Here is a 26,704-nt window from a genome sequence, read left to right as displayed (position 1 = left end):
TTGCTTCTAATTTCCATTGTATAAAAAAACGATTGGAAGTTTTCGTAATTTGTTTTTTTTATAGAGTTTTAAATTTTTTTAATGGTTGAAAACAGAAGTTCTACTGGTGGTGGGGGGGGGGCAGCCTATGTCATAGCTCATTAATCAGCTAGGCCAGAGCTTTGGCAAGTATGCTGAAGATTTCGACTTTCCAAAGCCTCCTTCTCTAAAAGCATCTCTATCTAAAATTTATGAAGTGTAATTACTAGATCGCAATTTACTATGGTGTTCTGTTTTTCCTTTTCTATGTGCTTAGCACACTGTTAAGTTAATTAAAGTGTGTTCTTGGCTAACTTTTGCCTTTTTTAAATCCATATTTTTTTTTTTCATTTTTAGAAATTTCAGAAGACATCGAAGTAAGGGACAGGATAAATCAACTGAAATATGAAATGGAGACAAAGAGAGGATCACAAAGTAACAAGTTAAGGAGAACTCACAGCCAAAATACTCGCAGGTACATACTTCTGCATCTTCATCACCTGATTCTCATTTATGACTCAATATAACAATTTTAGTTAACTTCTATTTAAATGTTCTTTTTTTCCCTTCCAGTCAATCCATTCGAAGAACGAGCATAAGGGACAAAGTCCAAATTTCTCGGAGGGAAGCAAGAGAAGAAGCAATGTTACGACAGGAGAAAGAAGGAATTGTTCAAATTATAGATGTAAGTACATCCAGGGTTGCCACAGACGACTAATATGCGACCTGAGGTGACTGGGGCAACTTGTTTTGCCTGAAAAAGCAACTATTTTCAGGAAAAGGATATTATTAGAAGACTTTTCTGTTCTCCTTTCTGTTTTTTTCTTTTTTTCTAAGCGTGAAGTGGATTGTGCAACTTTTGGCCCACAAGAGCTTCTGAATAAAAGAAAACAAATTCTTGTACTATTATTTATGTCTAAAATGCCAAAAAATCTAATTTTCCATTATATTTAATTAAGTGTATTTTATTTTTTTCTCTAATATATAATTTTGTTATTTTTATAAATTGTTTTTTCCTTCTATCAACATTAATGTTAGTTTTTTACTGTTTTCAACTTTGATCTAGTTACACATTTTCTGTTGTGTAAATTTTTTTTAATTGCATAAAACTTTTTATTAAATGAATCATGGTATAACTAAGCCAGGATAATTAATTAATTCAATAAAGTATTGGTCATATTTTTTGTAAATTTTTGTACTTAGGCAACTATTTCCATGCTTTTGGCTACTAAAAGCAACTATTTTTTTCCTGTGGCAACCCTGTATCTGTAATGCCCATGTGGATTGGCATTACATTTTGCCCTACTGTACAACATTATTGACACATTATTCACATATTTTTAGGATGATCTCATAAAATGTTCTATGGAAGCTCTAGACAAAAATTCTCTGGTGGATTCTGATCTCGATCCGACAGACATCGACATCACCTTCCTCCCGCTGGACGGAAAAGATACGCTGCAGCGTTTCAGGGGCAAATCTGCATCCGAAGCTCTAGAACAAGGGGAACCTGTTAAACGTCCCATCCCAGGCGACGCTACGAATGACAAAACAGAGACTTGTGAAATGGTCGGAAAAGAACGACCTCCCAATAATAGGTCTGATTTGTATACCGAAAAGTTGTCTCCGACTCAAACTATGGTTGTGCAACAGAAGCCAGGACAGTCTGTGAATGTCGAGATTCATGTCACTGTAAATACCAGTCCTACCTACGGGTCTGGACTTGCAGACTTGAAAAAGCAGAGAAATGACCAAAGAAGTAACTCTTTAGACAATAATGGAAAGTCTTTGTTACAAAATGGCCATTTCGCCATCACCTCGTACGACCAACCGCCATCTCCGAGTGTCCTTCCTCAAAAGTTCCGTGGAGATCCGCTGGAAGTAGTTGGTGAAAAACGGAAGAAAAAAGGCTGTTGCCATTTGATGTAAAGTACTGAAATATTTTATTATTGTTGTAATTAAAAAAAATCATGCATTCCATTTTGTATGTTTGGATCCTGATGGTACAATTTAAATTGCTTTAGTATTAAGAACTATGTATTTGTAAATGTTTTCGACCCAAACTATGTACTTTCACTTACCTTTTTTTAAATATTTTTATAATGAAAGGAATATTTTTCACTTGAAGATCATGTTTTTCTTATTATCTTTTTAAATATCTAATTTGAATACAATAAAAAATACCTTATAACACGAAAAATAAATTTTTTTTAACTTCCAGAGCAAGATTGGTATTTTGTCCAAAAGAAATATATATTCTCCAGTACATTAAACGAAACTGTAGAATAAACTGAAATTGATCCTTGCACTTGTTTAACAATAAATATTATAAGAATAACTTAAATTGAAAAAAATTAAACTTCAAATGCACCAGAACGTTAGCTTTTCACATCATCTAATTATTTACGATTTATTTATTTCAGTTTTATTCAGAATTTAAAATCTATATAACATATTTAAGAAACGATTCGATTATTAAAACTAATAATAAGAATTCTATGTGTGATTTTTAGTGTATGTTAGTATGTGATTGGTTAAATTTAGTAGTATTAATAAAATTTGATTGTGATATTTTAACAGCTCTTTATGCAATTATAAAATAAGATTTTAATATGCCTGTTTCTGTAAAATATTGAAGGGCTGCAGTTATTTTAATTTCTTAAGGAATTCATTAAATTTATTTTTCTTTCCAGTTGTTACTTTTTAGTTTTCACTCATTTAAATGTGATATATTAAATTGCTTGAAAATCAAAATTATTATTTAAACCAGTCTGAAGAATAAATTTTTTTTTAAAATTTATTTCTTTCATTTTTACTATTTTGGGTTGTAAGAAATTTACTTCTTCCTAGGTGGTTTTTACCATTATGGAAGAAATTTGCCATTCCTGTTCTGGGGAAATATTTTACATGAATAATTTAAAAATGTAATTTATATTTAAAAGAAATATTTACTTAAATACTCCTTTTTTCTATAAGTTTTTTACTTCATTAAATATAGCAAAATAGATAAATAATATTTTTCAAAAATTTATGAAAAACATATAAGATATTGTTTTATAAACAAAACAACTAAAATAAACCTTATTCTCTTAATTACTAATTTTCTGCATTGTTTTTTTTTCTGATTATGCATATTAAACTGTTTTTTAGGGAAAAGAGAAGCAACATAATTCAAATACTGTTTGTAATTTAAATGTAATTTAACAATATTTTTTATGGGACCAAAATGATCTGTTAAAGAATGATAACACCATTTCTTGCAGTGTTGTAAAAAAAAGGATTTAAATTTCGAAATTTTTTGCTAATTCAGAATTATTACACTAAATTTTGAAAAACAAAATATATTATTGCTTACTGTTTGGTGTTTACCTAAATTATTGTTTTTTATTATTATTCATGAGATATTTTATCTCTTTTGTTTTTATTTTTTTAAATGTTTTGTCTTTTTATTTTGAAGAAATGCAATAATACTGCATTATATTAATTATAAATAATCAAAATATATATTAATGTAACTAAATTTCAGAGCTTGTTTTATAAATAAATCTGTATTTAAAATAAATATGATATGTGAAATGCTTCACAAAATGAATGGTTCCAATATTTTGCACTATTTACTTCATAATTTTTACTAGAAATAAATTCTATTGTGATTCAAATGCTGTTAATACATGAAACGTTATGCATGAAAAATGCTATTACTTTGGTATTAATAATGTATAAAAAAATGAATTCAAGCCTGTCTATGTTTAATATTATCCTTATATTTGTATTGATAATTAATGATAGAAATTCTTTAAATAATTATGATTAAAAAAAAAGATGTAAAAATAGGAAAATTACCTTGCTTTTTAGATAGAATTTAAGTTTTGCTGCGCTGCTTATAAAAAAAAAATAATGCTTATTTCATTGTGAAAATAATTTATTTCATTTAAAAGGAATTCAGATATTATTTTCATAAAATTTCATTTTTGTCACAATTGTAATAAAAGGTAAGAATATTCTTACCTGCAACAGACCAACATATGGATATACAATTACATTTTTTAGTAAACTATACAACAGATATTGTGTCACTTATTGTGCTGGTTACTTATCCAATAACCATCTGTAGTAGTTCGAGAAAAATTTTCACATGGAAATCTTAATTCCAACCAGCATCGGTTTAATATCTTTTTTTAAAAAATAAAATTTAAAAAAAAAACGAAATCAAAATACCAAGAATGATAACATTGAGTGTATTAAAAGACTTGGTTTGATTGAAAAGATGTTGCTGAAGAATAGGTACCACTAACAAAAACTAGCTAAAGATTAGCTGATGCATCTTAACTTATAATAATTTTACGTATGTTGTTTGTAAATTTTAATTAGTTTAATCTTTGCCAATGGAATTAAAATGATAAATTATGGCATAATTGTGATATGCAGATTGATAGAAAATTATCGTCTTTCCAACTATGACTTGTACTAGGATAGCAATAAATAAGATAGCAAAGTTCTGTTGCTCTCACCAGTAGCCATCTTACAAGTTCAGCTGTGAGTTATGTCTTCACTGAATTGTGAAAACATAGGTTTTGTCTCTATAATGGGAAAAAAATTTCAGTCCTTACTAACAAAGTGTGTGAAGAAAATAAAAACTCAATACAATAAATAATGATATTACCTTTAATTCTGCATATTGATAGTGATGTTATTTTTTTAAAGCAGGGTTCATTGCTTTAAATAAATTTTTTGAAAGAAATCCTCAATTTAAGAATTTACAAAATATATATATGAAAAGCATTTTAATATATATTTTTGTTGAGTTTTAAAATCTCTTATTAGCAGGTTGTTTTATTATTTGATGTTTAACCATATGAAGATAAACATGGATGGTGCTAAGGGTTAAAATTTGTAAAAAGGCTTCAAAATTTCTGCTTCTTATTTATTAGATTTCTAAGCTTATGAAGCTCATCATCCTATATTGCTGTTGTACTTTTACTGTTTGCAGTATGACTTGTGCTATTTACCATTCAATTTTTAAATCAACTTAACTTTAACTGAAAGCATGAAAAACTGAAGGTAACACTCATGTCAACTGTTCCTCTTTATGCTGTGATATTATTTCCTTAAATTAACTTAATGTCGTAACCTTTTAGTGTTTATAAAATGCATAAAAGCATTATGAATGGTAAATTTTAAGTTAGTCTCAATTCTGAAACTTATCTATGAAGCCTGTTTACACGGTGGCGTATTGGAAACGTCGCATGAGCAAATCCAAAAAAATCTTAAAAATGGATGAAACTAAATATGAACAATACAGTTTATTAGCAATAAGTATTTTAAGAATAGCTTACATTTACAAAAAATAAAATTTAATATAGTACCTGAAAATTTAAAAGTTTTTAACAACTTCTTTTTTTTTTAAAAAAAGGTTCAGTTTCATACAGAATTTTAAAAGTCTATATATAGTTCTATTTAAGGAGTTAGTTTGTGTATTCATACATAACAATATTTGATTATTAAGATTTCTATAATTGTAAATTCAATAATTAATTTATGTATTCAATTTTTTATTATTCAATTTTTCTATTTGTCTTATGATAAATTTTAATATTCCTTTTTCTTTAATTTTCCAGTTTCTATTAGTGTACCTATCTATTTAGTATGTAATTTGTAAATTTAATAGTGTTTGTAATAAAATTTGATTATGTTATTTTAACAGTTCTTTACATAATGATAAAACTAAATTTTTCTTCATTCATTAATTTGTTAAGAACTTTTTTTTCAATTATTTTTTTTATTTACAAATGATATATTAAATAGTTTGTATTTAAATAATTTGTAATTAAGTTAGATTGCCGTTATAATCTGGTTTAATATTTAATTTTGAAAAAGAGTTTCTTTAATTCTTTCTACTTGGGTTAGGAAAAATCTATTTCTACCGTGTTTTTTTCCACTGTGGACGAAACTTGCAACTCGGTGAGTAAAGAATTACAGCAATAGTGAAATGATATTTTAAAAAGCTTAGAATTGTCTTGATATTTTAGATTTCAAATGAGAAATAAAGTGACAATTTTAATGCTGTTATTTTTATTACATATCTTAAAAAGTTGTTATTGAATATGTTTTTTTCCTAAAGAGAAACATGATGGTAATGAAAAACCTACTGATCATTTGCCTTAAAACCAATATTTTGTTTCAATATTGTAAATATATTTATGAATCTCAGACTACTAAATACCATATTTATATATACCATATTAGAATTTCATTATATACCATGTTAGAAAATTAATCTAACATGGCATGCTCTTTAAAAATGTACTCAGATTTCCCTTTCTTACAGCATTTTTTTTTCAATGATTCATAATTAAAGTTATTCTATATGTAAAAAAAAATTTTTTTTGCTGACCTGCAGTTGAGAGGTTATAAGGCAATGCAATTTATTTGTCAATTTCAAAGTTTTTTTTTAAGAAATAAACTATTTTACATTTTTATTCGACCTTCAATCTATTTGAATCTTGTATTTGCATTTAGGTAATGCCTACTACTGTTAAGCATTACTATGAAGCAATTTTTTTAATGCTATTTAATTTGATAGTAATTAATGTATAATTAAGGAGATTTCTAAAATTTAGTTCATTATAAACTAAAATTCTTAAAGTTTCTTCTTTCAGATTAAAAAAAAAAATAAATAAAATGCCATTTAAATATTAAAAAAATCTCTTTTTGAATCAAATCAAATTTTTTTTAAAATCGCAATCCCTGTTTTAAAATTATTTTTCAACTGTGCTGTTTCAAATAAAAATGAAACAAACTTTTTAAAGTAAATCCTTTTATCTGTAATCTCTGATTTGTTTCTCTTTAGTTATATAATTAAATCGTGTTTTGACTTTATTTCTTGTTTGAAAAAAGTATAACTTTTGAACATTTATTAAATGTAGCATTTCAATAAAACTATGTTTGAAAAAAATTTTTTTTATACATTTATGCTGCATTTGTGTGGAAGAAGTAAAATAGCTAAAATTTTATCAAAATGGAGTCGTATTAAACTTTGTACTATGTATAGTATGTTATATATGTATCAAATGCTTTGGGAAAAAGTGTCTTTGGGACTATTAAACAAATCTTACGGCATACAAGCAAAAAAAAAATTCTCATAGATAGATTAAATTATCACTGTTACCTCATTTGTCCTAAAAGGTACGTTATAAGGTGCTCTTGTGGGGACTAATTGCCACCACGGAATTCAAAATTCACTGAAAATTTTCGAATGAGAAAGGTAAATAATAAAGTTCTGGATTTATATATATATGTATAATAATAAAAAAAGGCATTCAGTGATGTGAACAAAAACAAGGGAACAAATGTTCAATTTTAGTAGATTAGCAGTATTATGAGCTATGTTTATAGTTTTCTTCTATACCCTACTAATATTTTCTACACATTTTTCTTAAGTGAAGGTTTATTACAAATCTTTGACCCGATTTTAAATATTTATATTTTCAAAACTGTTAAACATATTTCATGAAATATATTATTTTTTTATTCAAANGCTATGTTTATAGTTTTCTTCTATACCCTACTAATATTTTCTACTAATTTTTCTTAAGTGAAGGTTTATTACAAATCTTTGCCAGATTTTAAATATTTATATTTTCAAAACTATTAAACATATTTCATGAAATATATTATTTTTTTATTCAAATACAAAGATTTCATCTGTCTCTTACTGGGCAAACTTCTGATTGAATTCATTCCTCATATTTCATTCATAACGTGTCGTTAATATAACCTAATAAAATGATTTCAAATGGCATAAGGTCTGGAGATCTTTGTGGCCATGTAATTAAGGGTAAATCCCCTGTCCAATGCTGTAAACATTGGAAGAACTTCATTTGTGCAATGCTATTAGAACTGTGAGAATTTAGAAAATGTGTGGAGCAAACTTGATTGCAGAATTAGATATCTGCTGTGTAATGAAATGGCCATATATTGAGTTGAATGTTTAAAAAAAAAACTTATATTTCTTTAAAAAATTTGTGCATCAATTATTGTAATATGTGTAGCAGTTTCAAACATGTAAAATCTGCTCATTCATTTCTGAAAACCTTGCAGTGTTGATTTTTTTTAAATGTCTGAAGTTTTCTGTTGAAATATTCTTAAAAAATTTAATTTACTATCACTTAAATGTGTCCTTTCTTGTGATAGAGACATTCACTAATTGTGAAATAAAAAGAGCTTTTTAATGGAAGTTGTGTTGTTGCTTTTCACCTAGATTTAAGCCCCTAAACAAAATCAAAAAGGTCATTTCGCACCAACAATGTATATTGTTGACGTGACATGATATACTGAACAATATAATGTGACAATATATTGAAATGTAATGAGATGTCCTGTATTAAGTACTCCATCATTAAAAGAATTTCTTTAAATAAAGGTTTCTTTTATACATACAGCACAATACTGTATAATGGAGTGTTTTCATTTAACAGGTTCTTCCATTTTAAGCTCTTCAGTTGATGTGTTTGATATTATTGATGCTGGCATATTTTATGTAAGTCTACTTACAAAATGTTAACTTGTTTAAACAAAATATTTCAAGTCTGTGAATCAAAATCTTTAATATACGTATTTTGTAATTCTATACTTAGAATATTTTTATAAAATATTTTGCTGCCCTTTCTAAATGTGATTAAAAATTGGAATAGCATGTTATTCTTTAAGTCATAACTGTATTAAGTTGTTGTAATACTTTAATTAATTGCTTCGTTAACTGCCTCTGCTCTTATGTTTCGATGAATTTCAGAGTGGAAAAAATTTATTGATATAAATAAATATTTATAAATATGTGATAATTATAAATTATTGTATTATACTATAAATGCGATGTAATGAAACTGAATTTGCATTTTGGTTCTTTTACTTGTTCTTGTAATTTATGGTGGGGAAAAAAAGAAGTATGAAAATATTACCTGTAAGGTATTGATCAAACATTTCAGAGTGACTAGCTTATTGTAGATTTATCATAAAATTTTCTGCTTATTGACACAGCTACTTCTTCAAAAGTTTTACAGCCAGGCAAGGCCCTCCCAATCAGTTGAAACTATTTCAGCCTACCCAGCACACCTTTTTTAATCCTTTCAGTCCCAAAAATTCATTTTTCAATGAAAAAAAGCTTATAAAACAGACTCCTTTTGCATTCTAAATATAACAGAGCAGATTTTTTTTTTTTTAAATAAAATTTCAAATTATTCCAGATGGCATCATAGGGAACAAAGTACTAAACATTNCCTGTAAGGTATTGATCAAACATTTCAGAGTGACTAGCTTATTGTAGATTTGTCATAAAATTTTCTGCTTATTGACACAACTACTTCTTCAAAAGTTTTACAGCCAGGCAAGGCCCTCCCAATCAGTTGAAACTATTTCAGCCTACCCAGCACACCTTTTTTATCCTTTCAGTCCCAAAAACTCATTTTTCAATGAAAAAAAAATTTTTTTAAAGCTTATAAAACAGACTCTTTTTGCATTCTAAATATAACAGAGCAGAAATTTTTTTTTAAAATAAAATTTCAAATTATTCCAGATGGCATCATTGGGAACAAAGTACTAAACATTACTCATACTTTTTAGAATCATCGCGAGTGAATTAAAAAAAAATTGAAAACATTATGCATTATTTAATGATTAAGTAATTTATAACTATGGGAAGAAATTGAACCAATTTTTAACATTATAAATGTGGAAGTATTCATTGCTATAACACTGTAACAACAATTGCTTTTTCTTTCTTTTTTTTAAAATTTTACATGAAATGTTCTGAGACAGTTTTTAGTCTTATGGGGCAGAGATGGATTTTTCACACATTACAATCAGACTTAATACATAATTTGAAATTTTTTTTTTCTTTGATGTGAAGATACCATTGAGCAACTTTTGTAAGAATAAGAAATAATAATACCTAAGGACAAAGAGTAACTGAATAAAATAGAGTAAACAAGACAGGTGATGTTTTGTACCCACTGAGTCTATTTGGAATCCTAACTTTTCTAAGAATGAAAACTCAAATATTTTCAAAAGAAAATGATTACGTACTGTTTAAGTACCATTTATGAATATTCGAACAAATAAATATAAAATTTTTAAAAACATCGTTTAATCTCTAATGGAAAAAAAAAAAAAAACGCAAACAAGCATCACCAACAGATGCAGTGCAATCACCAATCGGCAAAAAGAAAGTATACTTTCTTTAGGAAATGTTAGTAGATAAAAATGTTGTCCATTTGGACAACATTTATTGATTTGGGTAAAAAAATGATTTAGGTAAAAAAAAAAAAATTAATGTTACGATTCCAGTTGGCATCACTGGGACTGAAAGGGTTAATTTTGTCAATCTACCACGCACTTTTTCTCACTTTTAAAGTGCAAGTCAGTAAAAAAAAACAAATTGGTGGTAGGTAACAGTATTTGGTTTTAAAATTTGTTATTTCTTATCACGCTATGCAGTGTTTATGAAGTTTCTTAAAAAAAGTTCATAAAACAATTTAAGAATCAAAAAGGAAAATTAAGCACTTATTTTTAGTTTTTCCTACAAACACTTCTGTTTCTTAGAGTTTCTCAAAAAACGTAGTAAGCATGTTTGAAGGTTCCCCCTCCCTTCTTCATTTGAGTGCAATATAGGTGACTCTGTTTTTGTGTTAAAATACTTACCTGTTTATTAACACTAATATGAATATTACATTATTTGTGCCATTTGTTTTATGAGTGCAAATTATTTTACCCTAACCAAAGTGCAGATAATTGCTACTAATTATTTATTAAAACATATTTTCTTTTTTTTTTTTTTTAAAAAAAAAGGAATTTTTGTTTTATTTTATGTAAACGCAATCTTTCTTTTCTTTTATGTGTGTGATGTTGCATGGATTTTAAAGTTATTTTGATTTAAAGTGTGTGTGTATATACATATAAAAACACACACACTTTAAATCAAAATAACTGTTAATCAAAATTAGCTTTTATTATGAATCAAAATATTCTTTTTATTACTTCAGATATTATTTTGAAACCTCACATTTTTATATATAAAACTTTAAAATTATGTATTATTTTGTATTTTAAATGCTGTTTTTTATTTAGTTTTCGATTCAGTATTTTAATGAATTTTCACTGTGATAATTTTAATGTATAAAAAACAAATGCTTGTTTAATGTTTTTCTCTGAAAGCAAAGCCTAAAATATAAAAAAAATATCTAAAGTATAGCCGAAATGAAACCTGCTTAATCTTCGCCTAATGAAACTAAGCTGATTCATAACTTCGTGAGTACATAACTTCGCAAACAATAACTTTTCTAAAGTAACATTGAGCGCTTTTTTATTCTATTTAAATAAAAATAATATAAGATACGAATAATATTTAATTTAATGACATCACTTTTAGTAAAATTAGGAATTAAAAGCGTTATAACATTTCCTTTTCTAAATTAACATTGAACGTTTTTTATTCTAATTTTTATATAAAAATAATAAAATATAAATAATTTTCATTTTAATATTTTTACTTTTACTAAAATTGAATTAATTATGAATTTAAAGCTTTAAAACATTAACTTTTCTAAAGTAACACTGAACGTTTTTCATTCTATTTATTAAATTAAAATATTAAAAAATATTTTTATAACAATGCATAAATTAATATTGTTAGTTTAATATTTTGATCTCGCGAAATTTTTTCCTCGGAAAGTTTCAACAACGAAGTTTTGACCCATTACCCACCAAATCCTAAGATAGTCTATGCAAATTTTAATATATATATATATATATAATGTACATATATATATATGGGTTTATATATATATATATAAACCCAACCGGAATATCTGCTCTTGCACCCCAGAGCCCAAGGTCAAAAAACTGAGATGAGCACAGTATGCCTTAGCCCTCTATGGGCTGTCGCGCCACTGAGTTCAGTTTAGTAACGAAGTAAAAAAAAATTAAGTTCAAATTTGTTCCCAATAGAATTTAGAACTAAGTATATGTGTTAATACAATAGCATCATTTTGGGATCCTTAATGTGTTTTTTTTTATGTAACAAAATGTTAATTGTTAAAAAATAAAATTAATTTATGTAGAAATTTTGGTCAGTGAATCGGACAGTCTTAAAATTGCATTCTTCGTGATGATGGTTTCTGTATCAACACACAGTCCTCTAACCGCTTTTTATCCTCAAACGATATATTTAAACTAAATTCGAAACATGTCATATCTTAGAAAGGAATTTGAACACAAAAAATAAGTGTAACAATGGAATTCTAGATACTAATTATGGATAATCAGTTAAAACATTTTAATTCCTTTTGTATTTGCTGTTACTTCGAACATAACTAATATCTTTTTAAAGTGTTTCTGTAAACATTTTTACTTTTCGTTTATGGAATTTTCTACCTAAATTAATCTGTGACTAAATATCTACGATGTAGAAATTTTTTTAAAGTGGAGTTTATACCTGTAAAAGCTAGTCTTCCACTTCCGTGTACGTATTTCTATTTAATATATAATAAGCAAATATTCCTTTAGAAAAAAAAAAGAAATCGCAATTTTGAATACGAAAAGAAATTTCTAACGTACCTTTATTGAATATTTACAGAAATTCGTATTTGTACTTAATAGATACTTTCTATAGATTTTATATTCGTAATGTAGTTAACATATGAAATATTATATCTGTACAATCTGTTGGAATTTCTGTAAAGTTGTGCGTAGTTTTTGTTGATGTATGAATGTTTTGTTTCTTAAAGAAATAGTATTATGTTTTTAAAAGTTGTATAATTTTTAAAAATGTATACATACAGGGTGATTATAAAATAGATTTGCCAATATATGACCATCTGGAGAGCATACCGTATGAACGAGGGCGACACGAGAATATATTTTTGGGAGGGGGTAATAAGTAGGGTTGCGTAGCGTTGTTAAAAAGTGCTTATTTTTGATTTACGTATTTTGAAGAAGAAAAAAGTGTTTTTTTTAATGGGGGGTTTGTAAAAAGTGCTTAATTTTCTATCTTTCAAAATGAGATTTTTTCTTCGCCGTGTCGATTGTCGTCATAATATACAAAAACAAAAAAAAAGCATGATTTTCACAATTTTCTCTGCAATATTTATCAGAAACTGGTTATTTTAGCATGATTATGTAAAATCATTGAGAATGTTTTTGCAATTTGTTGATTTTATGTTTATAAATTAAGAACTTTAAACGCTGGATTGTGCCTAATTGTGCTTTTTTTTTTTTGGAAAATGATTTAAAATATTTTTGAGTGCTTAAAAAGTGCTCATTTTTTGTTGAAAAATCTAGCTACTTACCCTAAAATCCTAAATTGACCGAATCATAAATAAGTATGTAATTCAATTGCTTCAAAATTTCACTCAAACTGTATGCTTTCCAGAATGTCGGCTGTATGAACCAGCCTGTATTGTGTTTAGAAATTTATAAAGTTTCGTTACTATTTTGTTGTAATGCTGCTGTATATCTGTGTCGATTGTTTCTTTTTTTTTTTTCTTTCCATTTTCTTTTTGAATCGAAGAAACGAAATATATTTCATTAATAAATATTATTATAGAAATTTTGAATCGAATCTTCATTTTTATTTTTGTAATCTCAAAAAGCCCTAGGAAGTCACTTTTTAAATATAGTTGAATACCATTTTAACGATAATTCATAATAGCAGACGATCGAGATGGTCGTTATAAGCAAATTTTTATATTTAATGTTAAAATAGAAATAAAAAGGCTAAAAAAACGAAATATCTTTATCTTGAAGATATTTTTTATTTTGATTTAAAAATACATATCTAGAGTAGGCTACAGATTGATTTGCTTTATGAAAGGCAGAAATGCATACGACAGGAACGTTTGAGCAACAAGATTCCAAATCAAGTTCTTGAAAGAAGAAAATGAAATGCAACACCTTTTGACATCATTAATAACCATGATAGGTATAATGAGCATTCTTTTGGGAGAAAGCTTCTTTGAGAGAAAACGTAGCTGATGGTTGCCCACACATTGCTTTATAAAATTGAAGAGAAGAATGAACCGTTCGTTTTTGATAAATAAAAATGTCTTCCGTTCAAACATTTTTCATATAATATAGTTCACTTAGAAAGCATTAAAAAAATAAATTTCTCAAAAACATTTTTTGTCGGAAGGCTAGTAATTTTTAACTTGTTACAAACATAGATTTTTTTAAAAAAATATTATCATTTTGAGAGGGACTTGGAAGTTTATCGTAATATCAAATTTCGCGTAGTTTGCCAAGACATAACCCAAGTCTAATATTCTCCTTTCGTTAAAATTTTTTTTTAATCAGGGATTTTTTATTTTCTTTTATAACCGTCGTTGAACAGCCGACCCAATTTTATGGGTTTGCGACTACTAATGTTCAACTCCATAGCCTTGTAATTTTTAACCCGTTCCTAAAGACAAGGGAACTCCTGGATCAAGTACTGGGAGAAATTTGCCTTCGCGGAGGACTTTTTGATGGAACTAACCCGCATTTGCGTTACATGGAGAAAAAAATCTCCCACAATTAGCCTGACGACAAGGGGGCTCTAACCCATAATCCTTCTACCACTGAGAATATTTTACGTCAGCTATGTGGTCGGTACGAGCCGGGAGCGGAATTCTTATTTACAAGCCATAACTGAGATTCGAACCCGGTTCACCTCATTGGAGGGCGAACGTTTTATCCCCAGAGCCACCACAACTCAGTCAGGGGGTTGATGTTAATATTCATATAAAGCGCCGTGATAACCTGGTCTGTTGGGCTCGTGTTCGAGAATACAGGAGTTTGACTCCAGCCGGCTGAAGAATCCCCGTGTATTAAAATGTGACTGGTGTATGTTAAATCTGTCGGGGACACAAAAATTTTTCCAAGTTCCGTAACATATCAATACCTCTGGGGGGTCCAGGAGTTTCCTTGTCCTCTGGATGAGGTTTGAAATTACAACTCTACGGAGTTGAACATTGGTAGCCGCAAACTCAAATTTGGGTCTGCTGTTCAACGACGGTTATAAAATAAAATATTTATGTAACATTCGAAAAAGATGGCGCATTCTTCTCTTGAAATGAATCTTAAGATGAGATATTTTTTATTCAATTTATTGATTCAAAGGTTTAAAAGATATTATTGAAATGCATCAAGAATAGTCTAAATGTGAATGTTGTCTTAATTTAAGCACGAGTTTTGCAAGGAAGTTAGTGGCCGATGAAGTGAATTAAGCGATGACTAGTCGACGAATTCCTCGCAGTGCTGACGTAAAATATCCTCAGGATTATATGTTAGAGTCCCCTAGCCGTGTGAGATCTTTGCGGTTCTCTCTTCGCCATGCAACGCAAATGCGGGTTAGTTCCATCAAAAGTCCTCCACCACGAAGGTAAAATTTTCTTCCAATATTTGATCCAGGAGTTCCAATGTCTTCTAGATTTGGTTAAAAATTACAAAGCTACGAAGTTGATTGTTGTAGTTCATGTACGTCGCACTAGAGCTGCACAATGGGCTGTTGGCGACGGTCTGGGAAACATCCCTAAGGATGATCCGAAGAAATGCCACATCAATTTTGATCCTCTCCAGAGAGGATGGCGCCCCCCGCTTCGGTAGCCCGACGACCTGCACGCGAAGTCGAGCACTTTACGGTAGAACAGCTTAACGAGGACCCAAACCGCACACCCTCGGTCCCTACCCTAATCCAAGTGGTCACCCACCCGCACACTGACCGCAGCCAGTGATCTTGACTTCGGTGATCTGCTGGGAACCGTGTCTTAACGATCAGTCCACTGCGGGAAGCTACGAAGTTGAACATTCATAGTCGTAAAGCCCAAAATTGGGTAGGCTGTTCAACGACAGTTATAAGATTAAATAAAATGCCGGCCAGGTGGCCGAGCGGTTAGCGCGCCTAAATGTGAAGCCATTGGCTGCGGGTTCGAATCCCGCTCTGGGCATGGATGTTTCTCTCTCTGTGTGCTGTCCTCTGTTGTGTGTGTGACTGTGGCCAACCCTATAAACGGGTTTGTGGCAGTGTGGCGTGGGTAATGTTGCTCGCCTCCGTGACTTTGGTTCACAGGTGCCCACTGGGTAACGCTAAATGAGTAACAATTCCGGCATTTTCATAGGCAAAGATTCACATTCAGTGCCTGCCATTGGGGAAGAAAAAAAAAGATTAAATAAAATATAAAATAAATACCACAAAATCAAATGAGTGATTTTTTATCAAAGCGTTTTATGGCCTGCAAACCTAAAAACAAGAATTTTAAAGCTCCGCGGCTTCTGCGGATTACAGTATTATTTGTTTAACCTTAACCGAATCTTGGATTTGTGAACAGATTGAAGAGAATGATTTATTTGATGACAAGTGTTTCGATAGGATCGTGATTCAGCAACAAGACAAACTAGCAACTGTAAACGGGATGATGGAGTTATTATTGCCGTGAGAGAGAATTATCAGGCTAGTCAATTTTCTTTACTTGTTCTTTTATTTTATTTTTATTAATTTAAGAGTTAAAAAAAATTGATAGAAGTGACTTTTTAAAAAAAAACGTTTGTTTTGATTCAGATGTTTTCACATGTGCTGATTTTGACTTATTTAATAATAACGACCTCTTAAATGTAAATCGCAACTAATCGCTGTTTTAGAGAAATAATGAATCAAATAAATAATGTTTTAAATTTTAATAGCGATCATTTAGATCGAGTTATAACAAATATTTGTTTCAAAATTATTTTGATGAACTGTAGTGATATACCTCGTGCTCTCGAAGATTTACATCACCTTTCATTAGTTACATGCCGTAGAGATTTCTCTTGTTTTTTCTATAAAATTCTAATTGTTTGTTCTGATATTTTAGGTATGATTCAGTTTTTTGTAAAAAGTCACGCTATGAATTGTAAGCTCATTTTGTAAATATAACTAGGTAAAAAAATAATTTATTTTTACAACATTTTTTAAGACTGCTTCTTTTGATGTTTTTTTTTAATTATGTCTAAATGTTTTATTGTTGCAATCACTTTCTTTTTTTTTCTCAAAGCTATTAAAGAAATATCTAAAAATTATGTAGCTGAGCTGGATCATTGTAAAACTTTCAAGTATAGAAAAATATTAACTGATAGGGATTTATATCAAACATATGACAAAAGTTACACTTTTTTATTCACACAAATACAAGTGTTTATATACATTTTAAGTGATGTAGTTAAATCTGTAATTGGACTCTATTTTTTTTCCACATGTAGTGTGCGTTTGATCGTAAAAATATTAAAATAAATAAATTCAATGAAACAAGATTTAAAAAAAATTAAGCAAATGAAATAACAATGAAAAATAAGCTCTTGAGGAGACATGCAGTAAAGCAGATTAACTTTGAGCTATACAACAATTTCAGAGAACCTAAATACAGTGATATTTATTAGAATTCAATTAATGAGGTGGAGAGTAGTGATCATATCTATTGACATAATTATGATAAAACCAGAAAAAAACAATTCAACTTTCCACAAGGATAGAGGGAAAAAGAAAGAGAGGTAGACTATGTTGAAAAATATCCAAGCAGTGTGAGAGATGAAGTAGAGAGTAGTGATAGATCGAAAAGGCTAAAGCTGTTTGAAACAGCCATGGCTATAAATCGGCAGTAGTGCTGGTAGAAGAAGAAAGTCTCGACATCGAAGTAACAAAAATCTAATACTATTTATACATGTTCATGCGTCCTCTTCGTTTTTGAACATGCTCATTGCGATTTAACTTACAATCCCCGAAACGTTCTTTGTAAAATGCAGCACACCTTAAATCAGTGGTTCCCAATTTTTTTCGGTTGTTGAACTCTAAAAGCCTTTTACCGGAAATGCCCTCAGCAATCATGAACAAATTAATAAAACAAAGGAAAATTTTATTATTTTAGAAACATGTAATGATCTAAATTTTTTCCAATTATTTTGAAAAACATTTAGCGAATGAAGGCAGATCATCGTATCGATATTTATCTTAAAATTGTGCCAGAATTCACAAGTTCGAAGCGGTATCTAAATCTCAATTTGATTTTACTGCACAAATTGAAATTGAATGAGCTTTGTTTCCGCTAAGATAAAAACGAAAATAATAATAGTTCAGAATTGTTTATGGGAGAAGCATGCTTCTTCATTGATATTTATATTAGACATGAAGCACTGATGCAATTTTTCATAAATGCCTATCTTTTTTACAATTCATTCGTTGTATTGTTATCAGGAAGAAAAAAAACATTGTTTTGAATTTTCTTTCTTCACAAAAATTTTAATTGAATAATTCCATAAAACTAATGGAAACATTAAATAAATAAAGGTTTATTAATTGGATATAAATTTAATCACAGATTGAGAAAATCACAACTATTAAAAACTTGTCCCATCTTTTAGAACCCGTGTGGATACGGAACCCTAAGGTTACTTGTAACACCATTTTTTTTCTTCTTTTGTTCCTTTTGTCAGAATTCATAAATAAAACTCATTAACCAAAGAAAAAGTACTGAATAAAAATATTTAATGTAAAGAATTTTTTTACACCATTTTATCAGTTTTAAAATTAAATTTATGATACTAAGCTTAATCAATAAGTTTAATTCGCTAGTCAAGTCTAGTAAAATTCTAAATTTGTTAAAGCTTATAATAAAATAAATTACGATTTTTGTTTAAGTGAAAACGAAAAAGAATTATTGTAAACTTTGAAATGGAAATATATTTTTGTCTTTGATGAATTGAGGAAAATGTTTTTTTTTAAACATAATTAATTTAATATTAAGTCCATGAAAGCTGATTTTGAGCCGTAATAATTGGGTACTTGCACTTCTAGAAGAAGGCCGTGTATACCCACACATGTGACCATTGACGTCAGCACCGGTTGATCGTTTTTGAGCAAAACGGCTTGTTAAAGTCGAAATAAGTTTCGTAGATTAGAATGTTGACTAATGGGAAGTTAACTAAATACAGTGCCGTATCACACTTCAAATTTATTGAAATAAAATTCTTTCTCGTCTTTCACTTAACTTAGATTTATTATTTGATTGTGTGTTTTATTCTAACTATGAAATATTTTTTTTTTGTGTACCTGGCAACTTTGATGGTTAATTAGTTTGTTTATGTCCAACATAGCTTCGTGTCTGTCTTTGTGTTCAGTAAAGAAAGTCGTGAAAGAATTGAAATCTTTGTGAAAGAATATAGAATGTGTCATTTAAGGGAATTGATACTTGACGGGGACTTGGCTTTCTCAAAATAAAATGGAAAGAACAATTGTTAACGTAAACAAATGCTATGTTTCAGCAACCAATCAGAATTGAGATACGCACACCACGTCACGTGCAGGTATCCCGTTCAATAAGGAAGAACTGACTTTTCAAGATTTTATTGATTCGTCAAAACTTAGTAATCCTCAAAATCCTCCTTTTTATTGTAAAATATATCTCTATATATTACATATGTATTTTAATTTTGAGATTTCTTTTTCTCTGCTGTTTTATTTAAATAATTTCGTAAAAATAACTTTAAGAGAAACCCTGTGGCACGCCCGGATAGGAATCTTTAGGGTTCCGCGGGAGGAACACCTTTTGGGAACTGCTGTGTTTGATAAATCTAGATTAGTTTAAGTTAGGAAATGATGAAATTATTGAAAATAAATATTTATACAAAAAATTAAAAAATTGTAATGCTCAGTATTCGTTCTGGAACGTGGACCCCAACAAACGATTGCAGGAGTGCTATTTACGTCACTGAGAACCTTAGTTTATTTATACTTTTTGGAAACAAATTTTATGAGACCAAAATGCCACGTTAAGAAATGACAGACTCATTCCTTACACTGTAGAGAACAAAAATAAATAAATAAATAAAATTTTAAAAAAATATTAAAATATGACGACATTTTAAAGATTTGAGACTTATAATATTACACTAAACTAAAAATTTTGCGTAATCAAAATTTATTTTTACTGATTGATATTTGCCTAAAATATATATATACAGTCAAACCCCGCTATAGTGCACACGGTATATAGTGAATTCCCGGATATAGTAAACGAAATGTTCTCTCCCGTGCCTTACACGCATAAAGTAATTTTTTGTCGATTAAGTGAACCAAATAAAGAGAGGAAGTTGGATATTATAAACTTTTTTCTGTCGTAAGCTGATTTATTTTCTTTATTTTTTTGTAATAATTTTGAAATTTGTACTTCAAAATAAATACGAAACCATCTATAGCATGGAATGTAGCAATAAGCATTTTTTCTTGTTTGCTTTATTATTGAATTGGTTCAGCATTCAAAGAAGCCGCAATCTTCCAGTATCTGGACAAATGATTCAAGTCAAAGTCGATGGATATGCTAAGCGATTTTATGAGAGACTGCTTTTATGTGCTCGAATGGATGGTTAGACAGATTTAAAATTCGGAAAAACTTATATCGAGGAAAGATTATCGGAAGTATTTCCATATCTGATGTTGTGAAGATTGCTCATCAGCTAAAGATTACTAATTTCTTTTCTTTTTTTTTTGTACGCAAGACGAAGAGTAGTAAAAAATAAAAGTTAACACATTTTTGTTACTACGTATTTTTTTCCCAGTCATTTATGTATCTCCTTTTATTCGTTATTTACTTAAATAACGTCATGTAGTAAAAAGGGGGAGTTAGGAGTCATTAGTTAAAATTGTTTGAGGAACGGATAGAGTGAAGACCCGGTTATAGTGAACAGAAATGTCGGCCCCTTAAAGGTTCACAATAGCGGGATTTGAATGTATATATATGTTTCTTTTAATACGAAGATTTAGTGTAATAAATTTTAACTGAAAAAAATATAGCTTTTTATTTATTTCTTTATCAAATTTAACTATTTACTTTAACAAATATTTTTATTATTAAAAAGTTGAAATGAACAGCTATATTACACAATGCCATAATTAAAAATAAAATTTCTTAACCTAAAAATATTAATTATTATAATAATTTAGCTCTGGCTAAAATATTTTTAAGTCGACTGACCCTAGTGCACCGGTTGAAGGAATTGTTTATTTTCGAATTGTTTCAACCGGTTTCGAATTGTAATTCGAATTGTTTATTTTACTGTTTTAACTCTTTACGTTACATTATTATTATTAAAAATTCCCTGCATTATTTTTCACATCCAAATTATTGTTTTCGTTTTAAAGATGTGACAAGAATGCAGGAAAATAATTCTGGATAAATGTGGTAATTTGGCGTTGATGTGCGGCGATGTATTTGGCGCTGATTTCGTCAGTCAGTCGGATACGTAACTTGTGGGAAGCTTTGTTGAATAATTTACGTTATCGGAGAGGAGAGGAAGGGGAAGGCTGCTCTCTCGGGAAGAAATTGTCTAGGAGATATATTTTTATAAAAGCGTGCCTCTTTTCCGTTGGAAGAAGACCGGTTTCTGTCGCTCTTCATGTGCGATCTCCGAGAAGCATTTATTAAATATTTATTCAAACATTTAAAGTCGCAAAATGAAAGGTAAGTGAACCTTAACTCACATTGTTGTTTTTATTCGATATGAATTCACCATCATTTTTTTTCTTCTTTACAGTTATAAACACATAAAAAAATAAGAACACGTGGCTTACATAATAATTAACTGTAACCGCTTTATGAACACGTGTGCTAATAAGGATATTCATCAGTGGCAAACATAGACTTAGGTGCTCCCCCCCCCTGCAAAATTTATAAATGCGCCCTATCTTAGACGCAACACAAATATGTTAAAATTATAACGAGACAAGAACGCTATTACGCATTAATATTCCGCTATAAGGGCATTTATATTCATTAATTTTAATTTATATATTAATTTATATGTTTTAATTTATATTAATTTACATGTTTTATTTATGTTTTATTTTGTAAATTAATAACGAATTAATAATTGCGATGTAAAGGCGGAATTTAGAAAAAGTACTAAATTGATATATTATATGTACTTACCAATTTACTCTATCTTAATGATGCGAGGAAATAACTCACTATCTTACAACAATTATGCTCAAAGTTTAGCTAAAAGCTATTTTTATTTGTAAATTGAAATAAAAAACATACTACGAACGAAAAAAACATTTTTATTATAATTCATGAAGTAGGGATGCCAATTATGTGCACTTATAATAATTTATATAAGTAGTGCAATTATATATATAATAATTTTAAAATAAACATCAGTTTAGACAGAATTCTTTTTTATTAGTCAACTTAGTATAATATATTTACGTGAAATTAAATTCTTTTAAAAAATTATAATTTTTTTATTATTTAAATTTTTTTTCTTCCTTTTTTTTTAATCAATTGACTTATTAATGTATTTGCATAAAATTAAATTCTTTTAAATCTGAAAATTCGTTAAAAACAGAAGTAAACTAAACTAATACTTTGAAAATTAATATATTTCCTTTTGTTAATGAAAAAAAAATATTTATCGCAAAAAATATAAAAATGGAGAAAAAGTAATGGTTTTGTTATCACATCATGTAATAAAAAAGTGTATTTTAAAATAAATCATAATCTAAAATAGAATTTTAAGAAAAATAGATAAATTTTTTACTGAGCAACATAAATGCGAAATGAATATTTTAATGAAATTGTATGGGGTTAAAAATGATTTAAAATAAAACGAAACACATTATAGCTCAAAATAAGGTACAACGTTCAGTATACTTTTAACTTAATAACAATATAATTTGTAGATTATTCGAGAATTTATTATTGATAAATCTTAAAACGGATCAAGATTTATATATCAAGATATCAAGATTCAAAAAGGAAAACATCAATTGCAAGTCGCAACAAATAATCGACAGCAAACAAATTGCAAGTCGTTATAATACCAGATAAAAAATAAAAAAAATATATCAGGATTTTCGAAACCCAGTGGAAAGGCGTAGTTATAACTTAAAAAAAAACAATAGGAAAAGAATGATAAAAAAAATCTTTTAGTGTTTCCGAGAAGATATTACTCGAAAATTTACCCCTTTTACTAAAATATTAGGAAAATGTTATTTCGCGAGTGAATATTGTTCAGTGTATACGAAGAATGTTTTTCAATCTAAACCAAATTTTGTGAAGGCGTTGATATAAATTTTTAAATGCAATATTTATCTTCGTTTGATATATATTTCGTCATGTTTACAAAAATTTTTGCTCTGAAAAAAAAAATCGCAGGAAATTAGCATCACTTAATTTGAATATGCTTATAAAATCTGTGAAGTAGTACTAATATATTAAGATAATATTTCTTATAAATAAATAAATGTCATTATATATAAATAAAATATTGCATAAAAGTAAAATAAATAGGATATTTCTAAAAATGTTGAAAAAAATTTATAATCTTTTACAAATTTTCTGTATAAATTAAAACTGCAATTTAAAAAAAATGTAATTAGTTTTAATAAAAGCATTACAACAAGAGTTTCAAAATAGTATATTTGCATGGGTGTGCGAACAGTTGTAAACAAATGCTATTACACATTACCTCTTAAAATATTCATGAAATATGAATGTACAAACATTTGCATGGTATTATAAGAATAGATACATGTGCATAGTATATTCCTTATTTTATAATCCAAGTATTATAAAATAAGGATCCATCCAAATAACACGTATAAAATAACACCTAACTTTGGCACTTATGGACTCCCCTTGTCAGTAAAAATAAACTAATTACTAATCTCCTCCCACACTTACACAAGAAAGTCGACCTCCTCTTTCTTTAACTCAGACTTATACTTTTTACTATAGTAAAACTTTTATAGTTACATCTTTTACTTTATGTAACTTCGTATGAAAAATAAATTTACGTTTTGATTCATTATTAACTAAATTTACGTTTTAATTAATTTTATCTGTATTGTTGAATTTAGTTATTTTATTTTGTATCGTAAAGTTAAGCGGAAAATATTAATGTAATTTTTTATAATTAATATTCCGTTACATAATTTATTATTAATATGCATGTTGTTTGAAAACATCGTTGATTTATTTTTTTTTTAATTTTGCTATATTTTTTCATAGTGTCATTTTATTTAAATAATTTCATAAAATAACCGAAGTATAAAATAAATACTGGAATAATTATTTCATATAAATATAATTTCGAGTGAAAAAAAAATCGAAGGATTTAAAATCTGGTTAAAATAATAAACTCTTAACTTTCGGAACCCTTGTGACTATTCCTCGGAACACTAGGTACCTCGGAACACTCGGAACACCTTTTGGTAACTGTTGCTCCAGAACCAAAAAAGCAAATCGAGTTTCGAAACATGTAAAAAGTTTATGCAACTTCCGAACTATTAGTTCACAGAGACGCAGACAACATTCATGGCTACTGTAAGAGACAACACTGGAAGAGGTGTCAAACTTTCAAATGCCCGTCTCTTACTTTGTCTTAATTTTTCATGAAACAAAATTTAAGTGTTGGTTGGAATTATTGTCCAATAAAGAGCAGTATATTTGTTTTTAAAACAAAGCCACGAGGTGTTTTCTTTTTAGTATATAATTACCAGCCTCTTCTTTCCTCTCAGGATGCCGGAAAAGGGTGCTTATCGATTTATGACAGGAAAGTAATCGATAATATGACGTCATTTTTACAACTCTTGTTCGTTCATTCAAAAGACATATGTCACACAGCTTGTACACTATTGATGTAAAGCTATTCACTGATCTTCAAACGATAATTAAATTTTTTTTCTTTAAATAGAAAATATATTTTTTAAGCAAGCAATTTAATGTTTTATAAATAAGAAAGAAGTTCTGGTAAAATATCAAAGCATATATTTTAGAATATTTGACCAGAACTTCTTTTTTTTCTTCAATACAATTTGTCGCCCAGGGCGCAAAATAAAATACGGAACATTTTTAATAAAATTAGAACTAAATGATAGCATCACTTTGTATGTAGATGCAATCATATGCGGTTCAAGGTTCAATACTATGGGGGGGGGGTGAAACTTTTCATAGAATGGCATGCCTGCAAATGACGTAGTGTGGATATCTCGATCCTGATTGGTTGTTGAAATTTAGCATTTGTTTATTTTAAGAACCGTTATTTCCATTCTATTATGAGTATCAATTCCCTTAAATGACACGTTCTATATTCTTTCACAAAGGTTTCAATTCTTTCACTATGTATTTCTTATTTAACACAAAGACAGGCACGAAGCCATATTGAACATAAACAAGCTAATAAAGCGTCGAAGTTGCCAGATACGCAAAACGAAAATATATCATGGTTATAATAAAATACATAAGCAAATAATAAATTTAAGTTACGTTAAAGTCGTAGACAAGAAAGAATTGTATTTCAACTAATTCGATGCTCGATACGACACTGTATTAAATTAACTTCACGTTAATTAACATTCTAACTTGTGTAGAGAAACTTGGCTCAACTTTAACGCACCATTTTGCTTACAAACGATCAGCTGACGTTATAGGTCACATGTGTAGGTATCAGTGATCTTCTTGAAGTGAAAGTACCGAATCATTTCCCACGAAACGGTAATTTAAAGTTTAGAGGAAAGTGAATTCAGATAAACTAGTACTTCCATTCTCAAATAGAGTACGTAATCTTTAATGGCATAATTTCTTTTATTTATAATTTATTCATTACAACAAGAAAAAAAGAGCAACCAATGTTTTTAACACTTTCAACACATTTGAGTTAGACAGTTAAAGGTAATTGATATAATAGTATATTTTCCCTGCTTCATTGACTAATTTGCAAAAGAATATATGTTTTATTGCATAAAATTCGGTTTTTATCACTAACTTTAAAACATATTTAATTATTGGGTTATTTCCGCGACACAAGCTTTTGGAGCCTGCTCCAAGATGTTCTGAGGATGCCGTTCGAAAACTAACAGATATTCCTTCCTTCTCTTTTTGTTAGAAATAAACGGTTTTGTGTAAAATTCAAATGTTTTGAAAGCAAACTTTTCATTTTATTGCGAAATATTTTCCAATTTCAGCACCGATAATATTTATTTTTGTCACTTTTTTATCAAAATTAAAATTCATATAAAATGTACATTTAGAAGTTGAAAATTTGATTGGTGAAATTTGATTTTCACTTGTTTATTGTAGAAAACAACTTTGATAGAAATATTTAAAATACTATTGATAAAAGAATTATTAGTAAATGAAAAATAATGACATTACGTGAAAATGTCCGAATTGAAACAACCGAAAAATTAATCGTTAAACGATTAATAGCTGTTAAACTCATCAAAAGTTGAAGAAATTTGAATCGGGCACCAAAGGCTCTGTGTCGCTGAACTGCCTCATTTCTAGAATTTTTATTCTCGATATCATTGTATTGGAAACAAATTTATTATTTTCGCAGTAATAATTAGTCTAAAAAATTTTTTTGGGGTAATTTGATTTGAAAACAAATACCATACTGTGCATTGGTAATGTTATAACTAGAGCCCGGATTTTGATGACCTAAAAAGTCTCAACTAATGCCCTTAAGTGTAAAAAATGCCCTTAAAAAGTGCAAAAAATGCCCTTAAAAATCCAAAAATTGCGCAAAAAATGCCTTAAATAAAGTAAAAATATTGAATTAAAAAAATGTTTTGCTCTTTAAAATTATTATGAGTCATTTAAAAAATATAAAGCAATGCAATACTTGTTCTACG

The 26,704-nt window shown here is 28.4% G+C and overlaps 2 protein-coding genes across 2 annotated transcripts in view; both read left to right on the top strand.

The window, feature by feature from the left end:
- LOC107439595 (protein phosphatase 1 regulatory subunit 16A) overlaps window positions 1–3,087 on the top strand; it is a 34,700-nt gene extending 31,613 nt beyond the window's left edge. The window contains exons 8-10 of the mRNA XM_043049949.2: window positions 376–493; window positions 592–703; window positions 1,363–3,087. Coding sequence (XP_042905883.1) covers window positions 376–493; window positions 592–703; window positions 1,363–1,947 — 815 coding nt within the window. The 3' untranslated portion in view covers window positions 1,948–3,087. The remainder of the gene's footprint in view (window positions 1–375; window positions 494–591; window positions 704–1,362) is intronic.
- An 18,256-nt stretch (window positions 3,088–21,343) lies between these two features.
- Window positions 21,344–26,704, top strand: part of LOC107439593 (b(0,+)-type amino acid transporter 1) — a 67,034-nt gene continuing 61,673 nt past the window's right edge. Inside the window, exon 1 of the mRNA XM_071180539.1 lies at window positions 21,344–21,530. Coding sequence (XP_071036640.1) covers window positions 21,524–21,530 — 7 coding nt within the window. The 5' untranslated portion in view covers window positions 21,344–21,523. The remainder of the gene's footprint in view (window positions 21,531–26,704) is intronic.

The sequence above is a fragment of the Parasteatoda tepidariorum genome, chromosome 4 (assembly GCF_043381705.1).
Source record: "Parasteatoda tepidariorum isolate YZ-2023 chromosome 4, CAS_Ptep_4.0, whole genome shotgun sequence".
In the NCBI taxonomy this organism is placed as follows: Eukaryota; Metazoa; Arthropoda; class Arachnida; order Araneae; family Theridiidae; genus Parasteatoda; species Parasteatoda tepidariorum.
The sequence above is the reverse complement of the archived record's forward strand: the minus strand, read 5'-3'. Positions and strand labels throughout refer to the sequence as shown.